Genomic DNA, 21,804 nt, shown 5'->3' with positions numbered 1-21,804 from the left:
ATCAAAGGGACGATGGACGGGGCCATGTACCGTCAAATCTTGGGTGAGAACCTCCTTCCCTCAGCCAGGGCATTGAAAATGGTGACAACAGTTGGTGTGATTATTCGTAAATGGAAGAAACACAAAATAACTGTCAATCTCCCTCGGCCTGGGGCTCCATGCAAGATCTCACCTCGTGGAGTTGCAATGATCATGAGAACGGTGAGGAATCAGCCCAGAACTACACGGGAGGATCTTGTCAATGATCTCAAGGCAGCTGGGACCATAGTCACCAAGAAACAATTGGTAACACACGACGCCGTGAAGGACTGAAATCCTGCAGCGCCCGCAAGGTCCCCCTGCTCAAGAAAGCACATATACAGGCCCGTCTGAAGTTTGCCAATGAACATCTGAATGATTCAGAGGAGAACTGGGTGAAAGCGTTGTGGTCAGATGAGGCCAAAATCGAGCTCTTTGGCATCAACTCAACTCGCCGTGTTGAGACCCCAAGAACACCATCCCCACCGTCAAACATGGAGGTGGAAACATTATGCTTTGGGGTGTTGTGACTTGGTGTATAGAGTGAATATGAGAGGGCCTAGAACTGAGCCCTGGGTGTCCCCCAGGGCTCAGTTCTAGGCCCTCTCCTATTCTCTCTATACACCAAGTCACTTGGCTCTGTCATATCCTCACATGGTCTCTCCTATCATTGCTACGCAGACGACACACAATTAATCTTCTCCTTTCCCCCTTCTGATAACCAGGTGGCGAATCGCATCTCTGCATGTCTGGCAGACATATCAGTGTGGATGACGGATCACCACCTCAAGCTGAACCTCGGCAAGACGGAGCTGGAGGACTGCCTGCTCCATGATCTCGCCATCACGGTTGTGTCCTCCTCCCAGAGTGCAAAGAACCTTGGCGTGACCCTGGACAACACCCTGTCGTTCTCCGCTAACATCAAAGCGGTGACCCGATCCTGTAGGTTCATGCTCTACAACATTCGCAGAGTACGACCCTACCTTACACAGGAAGCGGCACAGGTCCTAATCCAGGCACTTGTCATCTCCTGTCTGGATTACTGCAACTCGCTGTTGGCTGGGCTCCCTGCCTGTGCCATTAAACCCCTACAACTCATCCAGAACGCTGCAGCCCGTCTGGTGTTCAACCTTCCCAAGTTCTCTCACGTCACCCCGCTCCTCCGCACACTCCACTGGCTTCCAGTTGAAGCCTGCATCTGCTACAAGACCATGGTGCTTGCCTACGGAGCTGTGAGGGGAACGGTGTCCCACTGGCTAACATAAGGTGAATGCACCAATTTGTAAGTCGCTCTGGATAAGAGCGTCTGCTAAATGACGAAAATGTGTTTTTCTGCTAAGGGGACAGGACAACTTCACCGCATCAAAGGGACGATGGACGGGGCCATGTACCGTCAAATCTTGGGTGAGAACCTCCTTCCCTCAGCCAGGGCATTGAAAATGGTGACAACAGTTGGTGTGATTATTCGTAAATGGAAGAAACACAAAATAACTGTCAATCTCCCTCGGCCTGGGGCTCCATGCAAGATCTCACCTCGTGGAGTTGCAATGATCATGAGAACGGTGAGGAATCAGCCCAGAACTACACGGGAGGATCTTGTCAATGATCTCAAGGCAGCTGGGACCATAGTCACCAAGAAACAATTGGTAACACACGACGCCGTGAAGGACTGAAATCCTGCAGCGCCCGCAAGGTCCCCCTGCTCAAGAAAGCACATATACAGGCCCGTCTGAAGTTTGCCAATGAACATCTGAATGATTCAGAGGAGAACTGGGTGAAAGCGTTGTGGTCAGATGAGGCCAAAATCGAGCTCTTTGGCATCAACTCAACTCGCCGTGTTGAGACCCCAAGAACACCATCCCCACCGTCAAACATGGAGGTGGAAACATTATGCTTTGGGGTGTTGTGACTTGGTGTATAGAGAGAATATGAGAGGGCCTAGAACTGAGCCCTGGGTGTCCCCCAGGGCTCAGTTCTAGGCCCTCTCCTATTCTCTCTATACACCAAGTCACTTGGCTCTGTCATATCCTCACATGGTCTCTCCTATCATTGCTACGCAGACGACACACAATTAATCTTCTCCTTTCCCCCTTCTGATAACCAGGTGGCGAATCGCATCTCTGCATGTCTGGCAGACATATCAGTATGGATGACGGATCACCACCTCAAGCTGAACCTCGGCAAGACGGAGCTGGAGGACTGCCTGCTCCATGATCTCGCCATCACGGTTGTGTCCTCCTCCCAGAGGGCAAAGAACCTTGGCGTGACCCTGGACAACACCCTGTCGTTCTCCGCTAACATCAAAGCGGTGACCCGATCCTGTAGGTTCATGCTCTACAACATTCGCAGAGTACGACCCTACCTTACACAGGAAGCGGCACAGGTCCTAATCCAGGCACTTGTCATCTCCTGTCTGGATTACTGCAACTCGCTGTTGGCTGGGCTCCCTGCCTGTGCCATTAAACCCCTACAACTCATCCAGAACGCTGCAGCCCGTCTGGTGTTCAACCTTCCCAAGTTCTCTCACGTCACCCCGCTCCTCCGCACACTCCACTGGCTTCCAGTTGAAGCCTGCATCTGCTACAAGACCATGGTGCTTGCCTACGGAGCTGTGAGGGGAACGGTGTCCCACTGGCTAACATAAGGTGAATGCACCAATTTGTAAGTCGCTCTGGATAAGAGCGTCTGCTAAATGACGAAAATGTGTTTTTCTGCTAAGGGGACAGGACAACTTCACCGCATCAAAGGGACGATGGACGGGGCCATGTACCGTCAAATCTTGGGTGAGAACCTCCTTCCCTCAGCCAGGGCATTGAAAATGGTGACAACAGTTGGTGTGATTATTCGTAAATGGAAGAAACACAAAATAACTGTCAATCTCCCTCGGCCTGGGGCTCCATGCAAGATCTCACCTCGTGGAGTTGCAATGATCATGAGAACGGTGAGGAATCAGCCCAGAACTACACGGGAGGATCTTGTCAATGATCTCAAGGCAGCTGGGACCATAGTCACCAAGAAACAATTGGTAACACACGACGCCGTGAAGGACTGAAATCCTGCAGCGCCCGCAAGGTCCCCCTGCTCAAGAAAGCACATATACAGGCCCGTCTGAAGTTTGCCAATGAACATCTGAATGATTCAGAGGAGAACTGGGTGAAAGCGTTGTGGTCAGATGAGGCCAAAATCGAGCTCTTTGGCATCAACTCAACTCGCCGTGTTGAGACCCCAAGAACACCATCCCCACCGTCAAACATGGAGGTGGAAACATTATGCTTTGGGGTGTTGTGACTTGGTGTATAGAGTGAATATGAGAGGGCCTAGAACTGAGCCCTGGGTGTCCCCCAGGGCTCAGTTCTAGGCCCTCTCCTATTCTCTCTATACACCAAGTCACTTGGCTCTGTCATATCCTCACATGGTCTCTCCTATCATTGCTACGCAGACGACACACAATTAATCTTCTCCTTTCCCCCTTCTGATAACCAGGTGGCGAATCGCATCTCTGCATGTCTGGCAGACATATCAGTGTGGATGACGGATCACCACCTCAAGCTGAACCTCGGCAAGACGGAGCTGGAGGACTGCCTGCTCCATGATCTCGCCATCACGGTTGTGTCCTCCTCCCAGAGTGCAAAGAACCTTGGCGTGACCCTGGACAACACCCTGTCGTTCTCCGCTAACATCAAAGCGGTGACCCGATCCTGTAGGTTCATGCTCTACAACATTCGCAGAGTACGACCCTACCTTACACAGGAAGCGGCACAGGTCCTAATCCAGGCACTTGTCATCTCCTGTCTGGATTACTGCAACTCGCTGTTGGCTGGGCTCCCTGCCTGTGCCATTAAACCCCTACAACTCATCCAGAACGCTGCAGCCCGTCTGGTGTTCAACCTTCCCAAGTTCTCTCACGTCACCCCGCTCCTCCGCACACTCCACTGGCTTCCAGTTGAAGCCTGCATCTGCTACAAGACCATGGTGCTTGCCTACGGAGCTGTGAGGGGAACGGTGTCCCACTGGCTAACATAAGGTGAATGCACCAATTTGTAAGTCGCTCTGGATAAGAGCGTCTGCTAAATGACGAAAATGTGTTTTTCTGCTAAGGGGACAGGACAACTTCACCGCATCAAAGGGACGATGGACGGGGCCATGTACCGTCAAATCTTGGGTGAGAACCTCCTTCCCTCAGCCAGGGCATTGAAAATGGTGACAACAGTTGGTGTGATTATTCGTAAATGGAAGAAACACAAAATAACTGTCAATCTCCCTCGGCCTGGGGCTCCATGCAAGATCTCACCTCGTGGAGTTGCAATGATCATGAGAACGGTGAGGAATCAGCCCAGAACTACACGGGAGGATCTTGTCAATGATCTCAAGGCAGCTGGGACCATAGTCACCAAGAAACAATTGGTAACACACGACGCCGTGAAGGACTGAAATCCTGCAGCGCCCGCAAGGTCCCCCTGCTCAAGAAAGCACATATACAGGCCCGTCTGAAGTTTGCCAATGAACATCTGAATGATTCAGAGGAGAACTGGGTGAAAGCGTTGTGGTCAGATGAGGCCAAAATCGAGCTCTTTGGCATCAACTCAACTCGCCGTGTTGAGACCCCAAGAACACCATCCCCACCGTCAAACATGGAGGTGGAAACATTATGCTTTGGGGTGTTGTGACTTGGTGTATAGAGAGAATATGAGAGGGCCTAGAACTGAGCCCTGGGTGTCCCCCAGGGCTCAGTTCTAGGCCCTCTCCTATTCTCTCTATACACCAAGTCACTTGGCTCTGTCATATCCTCACATGGTCTCTCCTATCATTGCTACGCAGACGACACACAATTAATCTTCTCCTTTCCCCCTTCTGATAACCAGGTGGCGAATCGCATCTCTGCATGTCTGGCAGACATATCAGTGTGGATGACGGATCACCACCTCAAGCTGAACCTCGGCAAGACGGAGCTGGAGGACTGCCTGCTCCATGATCTCGCCATCACGGTTGTGTCCTCCTCCCAGAGTGCAAAGAACCTTGGCGTGACCCTGGACAACACCCTGTCGTTCTCCGCTAACATCAAAGCGGTGACCCGATCCTGTAGGTTCATGCTCTACAACATTCGCAGAGTACGACCCTACCTTACACAGGAAGCGGCACAGGTCCTAATCCAGGCACTTGTCATCTCCTGTCTGGATTACTGCAACTCGCTGTTGGCTGGGCTCCCTGCCTGTGCCATTAAACCCCTACAACTCATCCAGAACGCTGCAGCCCGTCTGGTGTTCAACCTTCCCAAGTTCTCTCACGTCACCCCGCTCCTCCGCACACTCCACTGGCTTCCAGTTGAAGCCTGCATCTGCTACAAGACCATGGTGCTTGCCTACGGAGCTGTGAGGGGAACGGTGTCCCACTGGCTAACATAAGGTGAATGCACCAATTTGTAAGTCGCTCTGGATAAGAGCGTCTGCTAAATGACGAAAATGTGTTTTTCTGCTAAGGGGACAGGACAACTTCACCGCATCAAAGGGACGATGGACGGGGCCATGTACCGTCAAATCTTGGGTGAGAACCTCCTTCCCTCAGCCAGGGCATTGAAAATGGGTCATGGATGGGTATTCCAGCATGACAATGACCCAAAACACACGGCCAAGGCAACAAAGGAGTGGCTCAAGAAGAAGCACATTAAGATCCTGGAGTGGCCTAGCCAGTCTCCAGACCTTAATCCCATAGAAAATCTGTGGAGGGAGCTGAAGGTTCGAGTTGCCAAACATCAGGCTCGAAACCTTAATGGAGATCTGCAAAGAGGGGACAAAATCCCTCCTGAGATGTGTGCAAACCTGGTGGCCAACTACAAGAAACGTCTGACCTCTGTGTGTCTCCCGAGTGGCGCAGTGGTCTAAGGCACTGCATCGCAGTGCTAGCTGTGCCACTAGAGATCCTGGTTCGTATCCAGGCTCTGTCGTAGCCGGCCACGACCGGGAGACCCATCGGGTGGCGCACAATTTGCCCAGCGTCGTCCAGGGTAGGGGAGGGAATGGCCGGCAGGGATGTAGCTCAGTTGGTAGAGCATGGCGTTTGCAACGCCAGGGTTGTGGGTTCGATTCCCACGGGGGGCCAGTATAAAAAAAATGCTCTGGATAAGAGCGTCTGCTAAATGACTTAAATGTAAAATGTGATTGCCAACAAGGGTTTTGCCACCAAGTACTAAGTCATGTTTTTCAGAGGGGTCAAATACTTATTTCCCTCATTAAAATGCTAATCAATTTATAACATTTTTGACATGCGTTTTTCTGGATTTTTGTTGTTGTTATTCTGTCTCTCACTGGTCAAATAAACCTACCATTAAAATTATAGACTGATCATGTCTTTGTCAGTGGGCAAACGTACAAAATCAGCAGGGGATCAAATACTTTTTTCCCTCACTGTAGATACTTTTGTACCTGTTTCCTCCAACATCTTCACAAGGTCCTTTGCTGTTGTTCTGGGATTGATTTGCACTTTTCGCACCAAAGTACGTTCATCTCTAGGAGACAGAACGCGTCTCCTTCCTGAGCGATATGACGGCTGCGTCGTCCCATGGTTTTTATACTTGCGTACTATTGTTTGTACAGATGAACGTGGTACCTTCAGGCGTTTGGAAATTGCTCCCAAGGATGAACCAGACTTGTGGAGGTCTACAATTTTTTTTGATTTTCCCATGATGTCAAGCAAAGAGGCACTGAGTTTGAAGGTAGGCCTTGAAATACATCCACAGGTACACCTCCTCTAATTGACTCAAATGATGTCAATTAGCCTATCAGAAGATTCTAAAGCCATGACATCATTTTCTGGAATTTTCCAAGCTGTTTAATGGCACAGTCAACTTAGTGTATGTAAACTTCTGACCCACTGGAATTGTGATACAGTGAATTATAAGTGAAATAATCTGTCTGTAAACAATTGTTGGAAAAATTACTTGTGTCATGCACAAAGGAGATGTCCTAACCGACTTGCCAAAACTATAATTTGTGGAGTGGTTGAAAAACAAGTTTGAATGACTCCAACCTAAGCGTATGTAAACTTCCGACTTCAACTGTAGATTCAAGAAGCCCATAGCATATTTGAAGAAACAGTATGGACTTTCCATACCGGATGTTCCGTTAATAATACATTTTTAAACATCCATGGTAAATCCCGCAAAAATTGTTTCAGACGAAGGCTTCACTATACAATAAATACATTTATGCACTATCCTGAGGTGAACTTGAGTCCACATGAAAGTCATGATGATCCCAGAGTGTGTTCACATACTACAAACCTCTGCTTGGATTATGTTCCATGCGTTCCTAAGGCCTACGTTGTTGTCTGTGTTGTACAGAGACAAGCCATCCTTCAGGTCCTGCTTGGCATTCTCACTGACCTGAGGACAGAGCACAGACAACACATAAACCTTGGTTACAACAATACTTGCTTGGCATTCTCGCTGACCTGAGGACAGATAAAACAAACCTGGGTTAGATAGATGGCTTCAGGTGAGCTAGAAATCCAGGAGAAACATTGGATTATACCGTATATCTATTTGAATTTGATTGACATCACTCGAATCCCTCCACTGGGCTTACATTTAAATATGCCTTTTGGCATAGCTATAGCATTGGCCTCTCGACTGGATCTTAACAATACGACTGGTGGAGATACATATTTCATCACACGTGTTAATGAGACCAATGCATACAATCAATGCATACAATGCACTAACTGTCAGTCGCTCTGTGCCATTCACTTCAATGGGGGGGAAATCTTGTACTTCTACAGACACAGTACTTACGTTTTAAAATGTCAATATGATACAAATTGCCTTCCCCAGCCTCTTTCCTTCCTTCTCGTGAAATAATCGGCACACACTCCTCACGCAGACACAGTGGAAATTCCTAATATAATGACTCCCATATCCGCTCACCGCCTACAGTATTCCAACGGCAGTTTCCCAGCCCTCTAGGCATACAGGGCTGCTGTGGAACAGCCGCCGATTATTTCACGAGAAGGAAGGAAAGGGGCTGGGGAAGGCAAGTAGTACAAGATTTCCCCCCCATTGAAGTGAATGGCACAGAGCGACTTACAGTTAGTGCATTCATCTTAAGATAGCTGGGTGAGACAACCACATTGTTATTAAAGACTGGCTCGTTGTATGGCATAAAGTGAGAGGACCGGGCATCAAAGTACAATTCTGTTTGGACAGGAACTGAGCAGCTGGAGAATAACAACACTAATGATGACAATCACTTCTTGCTGAAGACATTCAAAAATAAGATTCCCCTTTGAAAGACCAGAAGACGTCCCCTACTATTCACTGTCACAGTTAGCGAGCCACAGCAAAACATTTGAACTCATTTTAATTATCTTGAGTGGTGCATACTGATTCATAATCAGTGCGAAAAAATTACAATTTTTCTACTATGTAATAAGTGTAAATAAACTATTTGCTGAATTAATCATAAAAGAGGAATTTGCTTCTTCATAGTAATTATAATTTCACAAAGATAAAAAGTATTCATTAATCATGCATAACGCACTTAAATTCTCCCAAATCTTTGAAATAAGATGACTATAATTTCGAATCATCATTTTTTCTCCCTCTCTCTGCCAAAGTGGAGCAGTGTGTGCGTAATGTACCTCGTCAGCCGGGAGGCATCATCATATCTGTCTTTGTGCAGGGAAAAGAGATGGAGAGTACTATCATCCATCTCTCCCTCTCTCAGCCCCATGTCTCTCTACTCTCTCCCTCCTCCCTACCCCTCTCCTCTCTCTTGCTCATTACTGCTCCCACAGCCACACAATCACCGGAGAGAACAGGGGACCAGTCATCATTGAGCCCAAAAGCCCCTTCTTCGAACCTGGCTTGAAATGCAACATAATGATCTAGTTTTTACCACAGTTAATGAGGCATACTAATGACTGCAAAACAAACGACGGGCTTGATCTCTCACTATTTTGACCCATTTTTCTCTCTTCACAGCAGAAATGGATACAAACACATATTTGTGTGAGTTCTGATAAAACACTTGACTCAAGTCTATACTGACGGTGAAGTTGTTCTCTGATAGCAAAACTATGCCGTTCCTAGAGAAAACTATCACTCATCACTCATGATGAGATTAACTTTCCTCACACCCATCAAAATGCATCAACAGAATACCTCAAGGAGACATATTGACAGAGCGTAAAATCTCTCTCATTATGGAGCACACTGTACTGGATTCCTCTGGGCTGCAGATCCACCTGCATCAGCAGAATAGAATGGGAGAGAGAGAGGCCATCCATCATGGCCAGGCCAGCCAGGGGGCTGCAGGCTGGAGCCAGGGACAAGTGGATGGGATGGACAGCGAGAGGGAGTGAGAGGGAAAGGCCATTACACTACTGTAAGTGAATAGATAAGGAGCCAGCTTCCCTCCGGTCACCGTGTCTCTCCGGTGTCGGAGGCAGACAGACACACTGTAACACATAGGTGGGTTGTGTTGTTTGGTGTCAATGTGTCCTGCCCTGGCTGCAGGGAGCTGCTGGGCCCAGCAGGGAGATGCCATTTTGGCAAAATAAACAAAGAAACAAACAGCGCTGTCAAAAAAGCCCCTATGACTTCCACTACTCTGTGTGGCACTTAGTATTTCAAAAGCAGTTGGAATCCCGTTTTGGTGCTGTTCATTTCAAACGGGCATAGCTACATATCATCATTCCCACTGCCTTCTCAAGGATAACGCACCATGAGAGATGGTGAATAAAGGTCCATTAGAAGATACTAATCTCTTTGGACAGTAGAGCCACTTTCCTGTGTTGTCAGAATGGGGCCCTGGGCCTATGATGTCTGGCCCCTGAGGACCAGTGGCTCTGGGATCACTGTAAAGTGTTTCAGAGCAGACAACCAGTGTGAGAGGGAGGAACACTGCCGCCCCCTGCTTACTAATGACCTACAGACCTGGGGGATGCCTGGCTCCTCTGGCTCCTTTGTCACGGAAGACCATGGCCATGTCCGAAATCTCTCTTGCCTACTACTTACTAAAACGATATACTGTGTACTTATCATACTATTTTTCTTACTTTTTAACTCTACATTGTTGTGAAAGGGTTCATAAGTAAGCATTTCACGGTAAAGTCTACACCTGTTGTATTCGCCGCATGTGACAAATAAAATGTTCTTTGATTTGATTTGACTACATACTATTTAGAATGTACTATTTAGTAAAAATGTATGCAGTAAGCATATACTGAGAATGCGTAATCTAAAGCACAATTGCGTAGTTTCCCACCATTCGTTCATTTTGGTATAGCCCGTCCTCTTAAGACGCTTCTCTTCCTCAATAGTGTGCAGCGAATTCTACCAGATGAAAAGCCTAAATGAGTATGACATCCTGGCATTTAAAGCATACAAATGTTTCTAAATATCAAATACCATAAAAATGTATATTTTCGCATACCCAAGCAGCCTACTACTTAGACCGCAAGTACAGGTATTCGGACACGGACCATGATTTTCCTCTGTCATGGAAGACAATGGCTTTCTCTCTCTGGGGCTTGGGTCACTATGGCCAGGTGAATGCAAAGAGAATAGCTTTTTAGTATCAAAGCTTTTTTAAGTAGAATATCCCGTTTGAAAATGTAAAACATTTTTTGGAGTACATTGCCCATTGTTTTGTTCACTTTTAGAAGTGACATGTTTACACGCATGAAGTGACATGTTTACATGCTACGCTTTTCTTATTTGTGGTGCAGGGAATTACAGCCCCAGAGTTGACTACTTTGTAGAAAAGATAGCTCCAACACACACATCACCTCCGCTACCACTGTTTATTGTGTTGATGTTACAAGGTCAGATATTTATTGGAAATGAAAATGAGAATTACATGACATAGGTAGCTTACCTGGACAAATAAGGGTTACATTCAGGTAAAAAGAGGTAAGGAAACCGCTAAAGGCTGTGTGACTCACCACACATCTTACAGCCTACCTTGTGGTGCCTTAATGCTCACTGAGGGAGAACTATATTGTTGATCAAAGAGAAAGGATTTCTTAGACCTCCACACTTTCAAATCCCCACAGCCAAATCCTAGCGTAATCCCCTATACCTGTTCCTCCTGACCTGCTCCTGTTGGATATGTTCTAACCACAGATCACTGAACACTCCGCTACCTGGCCAGGGCTGCTACTGAGCACACCTGGGATCAGATACTATTCACTATCTTTCAAATACTGTTAGTGTTTGCTCTAGCCTTCCATTAATTGCCAGATGTTCAGATTTTGCACTTATATTCTATTGGTTCCATTGAGACAGGCAAGCTCAATCAAGCCCAACTAAAGTATTCGAAATGATTTCAAATAGTATTTGAACCGAGGTCTGCTACTGAGACCCAGCCACACCACCTGGGACACTCTAGGATACAGACAGACACGCACAGGTGCCCATGCTAAGAGCTGGCACAACAACACTCAGCCAGGCTGGGTCCCAAATGGTATCAGTCACATGGTTTTGAATGGGACAGAGCGCCACACCCAGTGTCCCTTGCCAGTGCTCACGCACATACTGTACATGAGACACTTAGCCAGATTGGGTCCTACTGTATGTTTGGAACTTGTCCCAGTGCCCCACCCAGTGTCCCTCGCCAGTCCTCACATACAGTAAGACACTCAGCCAGGCTGGGTCCCATCCCATGTCTGTCAAATGGTTTGGAACTGGTCCCAGAGCCCCGCCCTATCTATGCCCCTCCCTCATCAGTCCACATACACAGATCTCCAGTGACTTGAACACTAACAGCTTGTTCACTGTCCCTCTAATAGAGAGAAACAACAACAAAAACAACAGGGCAAAGCCAAGAAGCCAAAAGATCCCAACAACACAAGCTCATTAATAGAGCTACTCTAATCTCCCTCTGGTTAAGGTCAGCGCTGACTGCAGGGGGTCCTGGCTGTGGACCGACAGACAGGGCAAGAGAGTGTAATTGAGGGTGGATGGTGGATAAATAATGCATGGGAGGGGATTTATAGTACAGTACTACTGTAACTCTCCCCATTTGTTCAGCACTGTGAAATGCCAGAGGGGCTCACAACCCCATACACATTAAAATGCTGTTGTGGTCTTCTAGCAGGGGCAAGCAGGAGCAACCAAACCTCCAACCACGTCTGAACCCCACTAAGGCCCAACCATCACCCCGTCCTCCCTGATTCTCCATCCTCCCTTTCCCCAAATCAAATAAAATGTTATTTGTCCCATGCTTCGTAAACAACAGGTGTAGACAGCGAAATGAAATACTTACTTACAGGTCATTTTCCAACAATGCAGAGTTAAAGATAAAGATACAAATAAAATAAACAATAGAAATAGTGACATGAGGAATGAATAATGCATAACAATAACGAGTAAAAATAACGTGGCTATATACAGGGAGTACCAGAACTGTCGATGTGCAGGGGTACTGGTAATTGAGGTAGCTATGTACATATAGATAGGGGTAAAGTGACGAGGCAACAGGATAGATAGTAGCAGCAGTGTATGTAGTGAGTGTGAAAGAGTGTGTGTGTGTGTGTGTGTGTGAGTGAGTGTGTGTGTGTGTGGCGTCAGTATGCATGTGTGCGCATGTTATGTGTGTGTTTGTGTGTGTGTGTGTGTGTGTGTTTGGGTGTCAGTGTAAGTATGTGTGAGTGTGTGGGTAAAGTGCAAGAGAGTTGGTGCAAAAAAGGGTCAATGCAGGTAGTCCGGGTAGCCATATGATTAGCTATTTAGCAGTCTTGTTTAACAGTCTTATGGCTTGGGGGTAGAAGTTGTTCAGGGTCCTCTTGGTTCCAGACTTTGTACACTGGTGCCGCTTGCCGTGCGTAAGCAGAGAGAACAGTCCATGGCTGGTGTGGCTGGAGTCATTAGCGTTAGCATAGAGTAGCTGACCTAGAATGAAGCCACGGCGCTGAAGACAGATGGGAGTCATTTTGTCTCTGGCCTTGCCATCTGCTGTAGTCAGATAGTGGGTCACTGCAGGGCCAGTAGTAGTATACTGGAGTAGTTTCATCAGAGATGAAGCCTGTGTTTGCTTATTTTGCACTGCAGTGGAAAGAGACGTACCTGAGTATCTGCCATACCTGGAGGCAGGACTCCCACTGCAGAGCCACCATGGGAAAAGGGGAAGATACTAGCCTGGAATTAAAAACTGATATGCTATGTTTCAATGGTGAAATTAAGCATATCAGCTAGATTCCAGGCTAGGAAGATACTCCCATACTCCAGTGAACTGACATATTCAACGATGGTCTGAGAGTAGTTAGCACCTCCCCATCATGCACTATCACAAACATCAGAGCATACTCACTCATGATTTAATAATATCACTCGTTTGAAACAGTAAAATATCAATTTTTGAGTCTCAATTGGTAGACGGCCTAAGTGTCTGCATATCGTTTAGACTTTCAGTTAATAAATGCCTTGTGATTTCCAGATCAAATAGCCTTGGTAAATTAGCCATTCTTCTGATCGCAGAGCTCGAGGATGGGGGCGAGCCTCACACGACATACCATATAGCGAGAGAGAGAGAGAGAGAGAAAAAAGAAACAAAGAAAGAAAGATATCATACTCTCCATACTTTCTCCTCATCATTCTCAGATCCAATAGCCTCATGTAATCTGAATACACAGTCTGAATAATCCTGTGCTGAACCATTCCTGATCTGAAACGGAGTTCCTGAACCAAGGAAGCAAGAAATGCCACATTCAATAACACGCAATCTGCAGTAACAGCTTCACATTTTAATGACATTTCAAGACCAATAAAGGGAGATACATTTCAGGCCATCAGCGTTATCGTCACTTCATCTAACCTTAATGTGCAAGTGGAGATACACACAGGAGACAGAGGACTCATAAACCACTGGAGCTTTTGACTGGTCATCTAATGGCGCCAGAGGAGATGGCTGCCGTTTTACGGCCCCCTAACCAATTGTGCTTAAATGTGTGTTTTTTCTTGCTTTTTGAAATTTATTCTGTACATAATGTTTCTGCCACCGACTCTTATGACCAAAAAGAGCTTCTGGATATCAGGACAGCGATTACTCACCTCATATTGGATGAAGATGTTTTATTCAACGAGTCGGACGCAAAGGATATTCTACAGACACCCGACAAGGCCCAAATCCGCGTCATTCGCATGAGAAAGAGACTGAGATATCGTGAACGTAGGTCGGGGTGCCTTGTAAGGATCCGACGGCGAGCGAGTAATCTGCCTCTTCCATCAGTCCTATTAGCCAACGTACAATCATTGGAAAACAAAATGGATGACCTACAATCACGGATATCCTACCAACGGGACATAAAAAACTGTAATATCTTATGTTTCACAGAGTCGTGGCTGAACGACGACATGGATAACATACAGGGTTGTGAGTTCGTTTCCCACGGGGGGCCAGTATGAAAATGTATGCACTCACTAACTGTAAGTCGCTCTGGAAAAGAGCGTCTGCTAAATGACTAAAATGTAAAAATAAGCTGTAGACCACACTATTTACCAAGAGAGTTTTCATCTATATTTTTTGTAGCTGTCTATTTACCACCACAAATCGATGCTGGCACTAAGACTGCACTCAATGAGCTGTATACGGCCATAAGTAAACAGGAAAACGCTCATCCAGAGGCAGCGCTTCTAGTGATAGGGGACTTTAATGCAGGGAAACTTAAATCCGTTCTTCCTAATTTCTACCAGCATGTTAAATGTGCAACCAGAGGAAAAAAACTCTAGACCACCTTTACTCAACACACAGAGATGCGTACAAAGCTCTCCCTCGCCCTCCATTTGGCAAATCTGACCATAATTCTATCCTCCTGATTCCAGTTTATAAGCAAAAACTAAAGCAGAAAGCACCAGTGACTCGGTTAATAAGGAAGTGGTCAGATGACGCAGATGCTAAGCTACAGGACTGTTTTGCTAGCACAGACTGGAATATGTTCAGGGATTCGTCCGATGGCATTGAGGAGTACACCACATCAGTCACTGGCTTCATCAATAAGCAATAGCACGAAACCAAGGCTTTTGCGATTACAGAAGTCAACAAATGATAGCGCCTGGGGGGGTAGGAGTGATACTGGGAGCTACAGGGCCTGGGTTAAGCTCTACATCACCAGAGGAACAAAGGAGGAATAGAATAAGGATACGGCTAAAGGTTTTAAGAACTGGTCTTCTAGTGCGTTGGGTACAGAGAATAAAAGGAGCAGATTTCCGGGCGTTGTAGAATAGATTCAGGGCATTATGTACAGACAAGGATATGGAAAGATATGAGTACAGTGGAGGTACACCTAAGCATTGGGTAACTATGAAAGAGATAGCATCACTGGAGGTACCGATTGAGCCGGTCTCCGCGTGTATGGGGGGTGGGACAAAGGAGCTGTCTGAGGCTGGTTGAGCTTGGGGCTGTAGAGTGAAATTGTATAATAAGAACTAACCCAAACAGCAATAGGCTAGGCATATTGACATGGGAGAGAGGCATAACGCAATCACAGGTGTTATTCGAGAGGGCTAAGACAACAACTGGTAATGGCGACAAAAGTTTGGGCTGAGGCTAAACAGTTAAACAGGATGGGGTACCGTGTAAAGGAACAGTCCAGCAGGCATTAGCTGTGTAACTGAGTGATCATAAGGTCCAGTGAACAGCACTAAGTCCGGGAGCAGTGAACAGCACTAAGTCCGGGAGACGATTACATCGTCAGAGCAGTCGTGATGGATCGGCAGGGCTCCGTGTCGACACTAGGAGGTCCCGTCCGGTTGACAGAGAGGTAGATAGCCGGGAGATGGGCCTGGCTCGAAGCTCGCGCAAGGCTAACTGGTACGTCGGGACAGTGGTGATTAGCCAACAACAGCCATTCGGTTGCAGCTAGCTAGTTGCGATGGTCCGGTATTAAGGTCCAGTGTTTCAGTGATTCCGGCAGAAAATCCGATATGCTCTGGGTCGATAGCACGCTGTGCAGATTGGCCGATAATTGTCCAGGCTAGAGCTGGCTGGTACGTAGTGCAGGCCACGGACAGTGGTGAAGACCGGTAACAGTGTCTAATAGCAAGTAGCTAGTTAGCTGGCTAGCTGGCTAGTTTCAGCCGTAGGTTCTTGATAAAAATAAAGAAATAATAGAATCCGTTCCACATTGGGTGAGGCGGGTTGCAGGAAAGTATATTTAGTTAAAGGATGGAAAGTTAGATAGAGAAATATATACGAAAAATAAAAAAACAGGCTATTTACACGAGGACACAACAGAATACACGACCGCACTACCATGCCATCTTGAATGCTTAGCAGGACACCTATCTTCATCTTTAGATCTTAATTAACAAGATTACATGGACAGAGGGGACCTGATCCTATAATCAGCACTCACCAAGTCCCCCTGTGTATTTATACCTGGTAAAATAAGGGTAAAAAAATAAAAAAATAATAAGATATAATCTAAAAGGAAAAACTGATCCTAGATCAGCACTTCTACTCCGAGCCCAGGCTTCTCTGATTGATGATCACCCCACACCTTCACAGGTTATCTGAGACTGCTGTACTGCTGACAAGTACTCTCCTATAAGATCCTTTGGAAAGGCTCTCATTTGGGTTTACAATATTAAGCTGGTGATATCTGCAGAAAATACATATTGACTCCTGATGGTGTGTGCCTGCCTGCCTGGGAGACAGGGAGAGATTCAAATATCTGAATGGATTGGGTGCTAACTGCTAAGTAATTCCTTTATCTGTTGGAGAAGCTGAATTTGAGCAATAACCTCAGAACAAACATAATTAACTTATGTCCCGGAGGGAAACGACTTTGAATATATAAAGAACGGGGAAAAATCGAACTCATACAATGCCCTTGGAAAAAATTGGATAATTTCACCATTTCATTGCTGGTCCATTTGACCTACACAAAATATATGTTTATTCTGCTTATATACTGTTGTTTACTCACTGTGTATGTACAGTATATACTGTATTCTCGACATAGCTCATCCCAATATAACTACTACTGTACATACCATTTTCTTTCTGTCATTTCTTGATTTATTGTTTAGGAAAAAAATGGTGTGTGTATTTGTATTGTATTTCTGTGACATTCTACTGCACTGTTCGAGTTAGTAACATAAGCATTTAACTGCATTTGCTATAACACCTGCAAATCTGTGTACGCGACCAATAAACTTTGATTTTAAATATTTTCCTCAGGCTTGGGTGCTTCATCTATCTGGGGACATTTATAGGTTGATTTTAAGACTTCACCCATGGCTGTCAATAATCTCATGAGCTTTACATGCTATCCTGTGTTCTCAGATTCTCAGACCCTGGCCATACATAGCAGCACATAGCCCCATCCCTGGCCCTAGGGGTCATGGGAAATGCTGATCTAAAACTTTAGTTGGGGGAAATAAGAGAGTGGGGCTAAAACAGAGCTCAGTAGCAATTACACTGAGCCAACTGGCCAGGGGTTAGACTGCATTGTGTGGGCTGACCTGTGATCCTTTTAACCCTGGGGGTCACCTCTGAGGGGTGAAGACGCTTAACCTCTCGCTGTGAGACAAGTGTCTTTGAAAGGGGAGACTGAGGATACTCAGCATGGAACAACTGGGCCGTGCTTTTGTACGTGACACCATTTGTGTCTTGGGATGTGTGTGTGTGTGCAAATATGCTTTATGTCTGCATGTTTCATGTCGGTTTTCATGTCAGGCCTAATTACTGGTAAGTAGATGTTAAGTGAATTGGGAGATTCCACGCCAGAGTTGGACGAAAATATTTTTGGTGTCTCAGGTTGTTCTGGCAATTCTCACATTGTAACTTCATTGGGAGGAAGGAAGTTTGACATGCTTATAAAATTTGAATCACAAACCAGTTTTTTGAAAATCATGATGAAAGTGACCATTTTAGGTCCTTTTTAGACCTATACATGCCTGCTGTAAGACCCTGATCTGTGAACCGTACATGATACAGACAACATATTGGTGTCAATACAGGGTGCTCTCAAAAATGGAGTATGCCTAGATTCTGAAACTATTTTTCACATTCATTTATTCAACATTAAAAAGATGAATATGACTATCTCAAAAGTACAATGTTTGATTTGTTTGAAACAATATACTCTTCAAACACGTCAAATTTCCAGATTGGGCTCTCTGGTACTTTTAATGATATGACCCATTTTATACATATTAATTGACATTACAGGTCATTAACCAATCACAGCCTTCCTTTAGGACTCGCACATTCAGCAAATCACCAGAAGAGGGAGTTCCCTTTGAATCCATTTTCCCATTCACTGTGTTGGTGGTGCTCATAAAATAAAATAAAATAAAATTGTATTTGTCACATGCGCCGAATACAACAGGTTTAGACATCAACGTGAAATGCTTACTTACAAGCCCTTAACCAACAATGCAGTTCAAGAAATAGAGTTAAGAAAATATTTACTAAATAAAATAAAAAATACAATAAAAAGTAACACAATAAAATAACAATAACGAGGCTATATATAGGGGGAACCGGTGCCGAGTCAATGTGCGGGGGTACAGGTTAGTTGAGGTAATTTGTAGATGTAGGTAGGGGTAAAGTGACTATGCATAGATAATAAACAGCGAGTAGCAGCAGTGTCAATGTAAATAGTCCGGGTGGCCATTTGATTAATTGTTCCGCAGTCTTATGGCTTGGGGGGTAGAATCTGTTCAGGAGCCTTTTGGACCTAGACTTGGCGCTCCAGTACCGCTTGCCGTGCGGTAGCAGAGAGAACAGTCTATGATTTGGGTGACTGGAGTCTTTGACACCTTTTTTGGGCCTTCCTCTGACACCGCCTAGTATATAGGTCCTGGGCTATACGCACTACCCTCTGTAGTGCCTTACGGTCGGATGCCGAGCAGTTGCCATACCAGGCGGTGATGCAACCGGTCAGGATACTCTCGATGGTGTAGCTTTTTGAGGATCTGGGGACCCATGCCAAATCTTTTCAGTCTCCTGAGGGGGAAAAGGCAATGTCGTGCCCTCTTCACAACTTTCTTGGTGTGTTTGGACCATGATAGTTTATTGGTGATATGGACACCAAGGTACTTGAAACTCTCGACCCGCTCCACTACAGCCCCATCGATGTGAATGGGGGCGTGTTCGGCCCTCCTTTTCCTGTAGTCCACGATCAGCTCCTTTGTCTTGCTCACGTTGAGGGAGAGGTTGTTGTCCTGGAACCACACTGCCAGGTCTCTGACCTCCTCCCTATAGGCTGTCACATCGTTGTCAGTGATCAGACCTACCACTGTTGTGTCGTCAGCAATCTTAATGAGGGTGTTGGAGTCGTGCTTGGCCACGCAATGGTGGGTGAACAGGAGGGGCCCCAGTGTTGAGGATCAGTGTGGCAGATGTGTTGTTGCCTACCCTTACCACCTGGGGGTGGCCCGTCAGGAAGTCCAGGATCCAGTTGCAGAGGGAGGTGTTTAGTCACAGGGTCCTTAGCTTAGTGATGAGCTTTGTGGGCACTAGGGTGTTGAACGCTGAGCTGTAGTCAATGAACAGCATTCTCACATTGGTGTCCTTTTTTCCAGGTGGGAAAGGGCAGTATGGAGTGCGATTGAGATTGCGTCATCTGTGGATCTGTTGGGGCAGTATGCGAATTGGAGTGGGTCTAGGGTTTCCGGGATGATGGTGTTGATGTGAGCCATGACCAGCCTTTCAAAGCACTTCATGGCTACCGACGTGAGTGCTACGGGGCGGTAGTCATTTAGACAGGTTACCTTCGCTTTCTTGGGCACAGGGACTATGGTGGTCTGCTTGCAACATGTAGCTATTACAGACTCGGTCAGGGAGAGGTTGAAAATGTCAGTGAAGGCACTTGCCAGTTGGTCCGCGCATGCTCTGAGTACACGTCCTGGTAATCCGTCTGGCCCCGCGGCCTTGTGAATGTTGACCTGTTTAAAGGTCTTGCTCACATTGGCTACGGAGAACGTGATCACCTTACCTTCAGAATTAGCAGAGAGCCCACTCTGGAAATGTGATGTACTTGTACAGTATATTGTTCCAAACAATATGTCTTAAGCTAAATCAAAAAGGCTATTTTGAGATATTAATATTAATATATAATATTAAAATCAGAATTTTTTTATTTCAGAATCAAGACATACTTCATATTTTAGAGCAGCACACTATAAGGAGTATAATGACAGCAATATGTTGTCTGTGTCATTTACCATTCACAGATCATAGGGTCTTTCAGGAGGCATGTATACTGTAGGTCTAAAAAGGGCCTAAAATGGCCACTTTCATAATTTTCCAAAAAATTGTTTGTCATACAAATGTAAAAAGCATGTCAAGCATCAAGCATTCCTCCCAATGAAGTTTCTCTGTGAGAATTGCCAGAACAATCTGAGATATAAAAAATATTTTCAGGCTACGCTGGCATGGAATCCCAATTTTGATGTCATTCAGCACATTGACATTAATCTGTGTAACATGGGATCTGTAGAAAAACCTTACAGTTGCCCATGAGTACTTCTCAGAAACATCTCTCAAACCCTATCTCTGGTCCTGGGATGTAGAGACAAACTTTGTGACTTCTTACAGCTGGGGTAGGATACCAACCCCCAACCTGAGCCTGAGCTTCTAATATAAATAATAATAATAATATGCCATTTAGCAGACGCTTTTATCCAAAGCGACTTACAGTCATGTGTGCATACATTTTTACGTATGGGTGGTTCCGGGGAACGAACCCACTACCCTGGCATTACAAGCGCCATGCTCTACCAACTGAGCTACAGAGGACCACTTCACACCTATGTGTTATGGACCAGGTTGCCAGCGAACCCGGTCAGCCAATCAGTGGCATATCCTGGGGTTGGAGACCCCAGTCTGGCCCTGAACTCTTTAGTTGTCTCCAGGAGGGCAGGTTGAGACAACCTTAATAAACTCCTGTCCTCCACCTCAACTCACATCTGGACCCTTTCCACATGGACAATCCTTCTTCTGGAGTCCCTGACCGGTGTTAGTGCGTCTTTGATCATGTAAGTGTACTAGTAACTGGTTAGGGTTCAGTTGATATATACTGAACAAAAATATAAACGCAACATGTTTTACTGAGTTACAGTTCATATAAGGAAATCAGTCAATTTAAATAAATTCATTAGACCCTAATCTATGGATTTCACATGACTGGGAATACAGATATGCATCTGTTGGACACAGATACCAAAAAAAAAAAAAGTAGGGGCATGGATCAGAAAATCAGTCAATATCTGGAATGACCACCATTTGCCTCATGTAGCACGACACATCTCCTTCGCATAGGGTTGTTGATTGTGGCCTGTGGAATGTTGTCCCATCTCCTTTTCAACGGCTGAACACGCTGTCCTACAAGTCCATCCAGAGCATCCCAAACATGCTCAATGGCTGACATGTCTGGTGAGTATGCAGGATATTTTCAGCTTCCAGGAATTGTGTACAGATCCTTGCGACATGGGGAAGAGCATTATCATGCTGAAACATGAGGTGATGGTGGCGGATGAATGGCACAGCAATGGGCCTCAGGGTCTTGTCACGGTATCTCTGTGCATTCAAATTGCCATCAATAAAATGCAATTGTGTTTGTTGTCTGTAGCTTATGCCTGCCCATACCATAACCCCACCACCACCATGGGGCACTCTGTTCACAACGTTGACATCAGCAAACTGCTTGCCCACACCACGCCATACACGCTGTCTGCCATCTGCCCAGTACAGTTGAAACCATGATTCATCTGTGAAGAGCACACTTCTCCAGTGTGCCAGTGGCCATCGAAGCTTATCAATTCCCCACTGAAGTCGGTTTTGA

General features: G+C 45.9%; 1 protein-coding gene across 1 annotated transcript in view; it reads right to left on the bottom strand.

The window, feature by feature from the left end:
- The window catches only part of LOC311134414 (tetraspanin-9-like), a gene marked incomplete at its 5' end in the record, with an annotated part of 119,203 nt that overhangs the window by 10,490 nt on the left and 86,909 nt on the right, over positions 1 to 21,804 (bottom strand). The window contains one exon of the mRNA XM_084168090.1: positions 7,295 to 7,396. Within this exon, the coding sequence (XP_084024216.1) occupies positions 7,295 to 7,396 (102 nt within the window). The remainder of the gene's footprint in view (positions 1 to 7,294; positions 7,397 to 21,804) is intronic.

This window comes from Coregonus lavaretus, assembly GCF_964263955.1.
Source record: "Coregonus lavaretus genome assembly, chromosome: 9".
In the NCBI taxonomy this organism is placed as follows: domain Eukaryota; kingdom Metazoa; phylum Chordata; class Actinopteri; order Salmoniformes; family Salmonidae; genus Coregonus; species Coregonus lavaretus.
The sequence above is the reverse complement of the archived record's forward strand: the minus strand, read 5'-3'. Positions and strand labels throughout refer to the sequence as shown.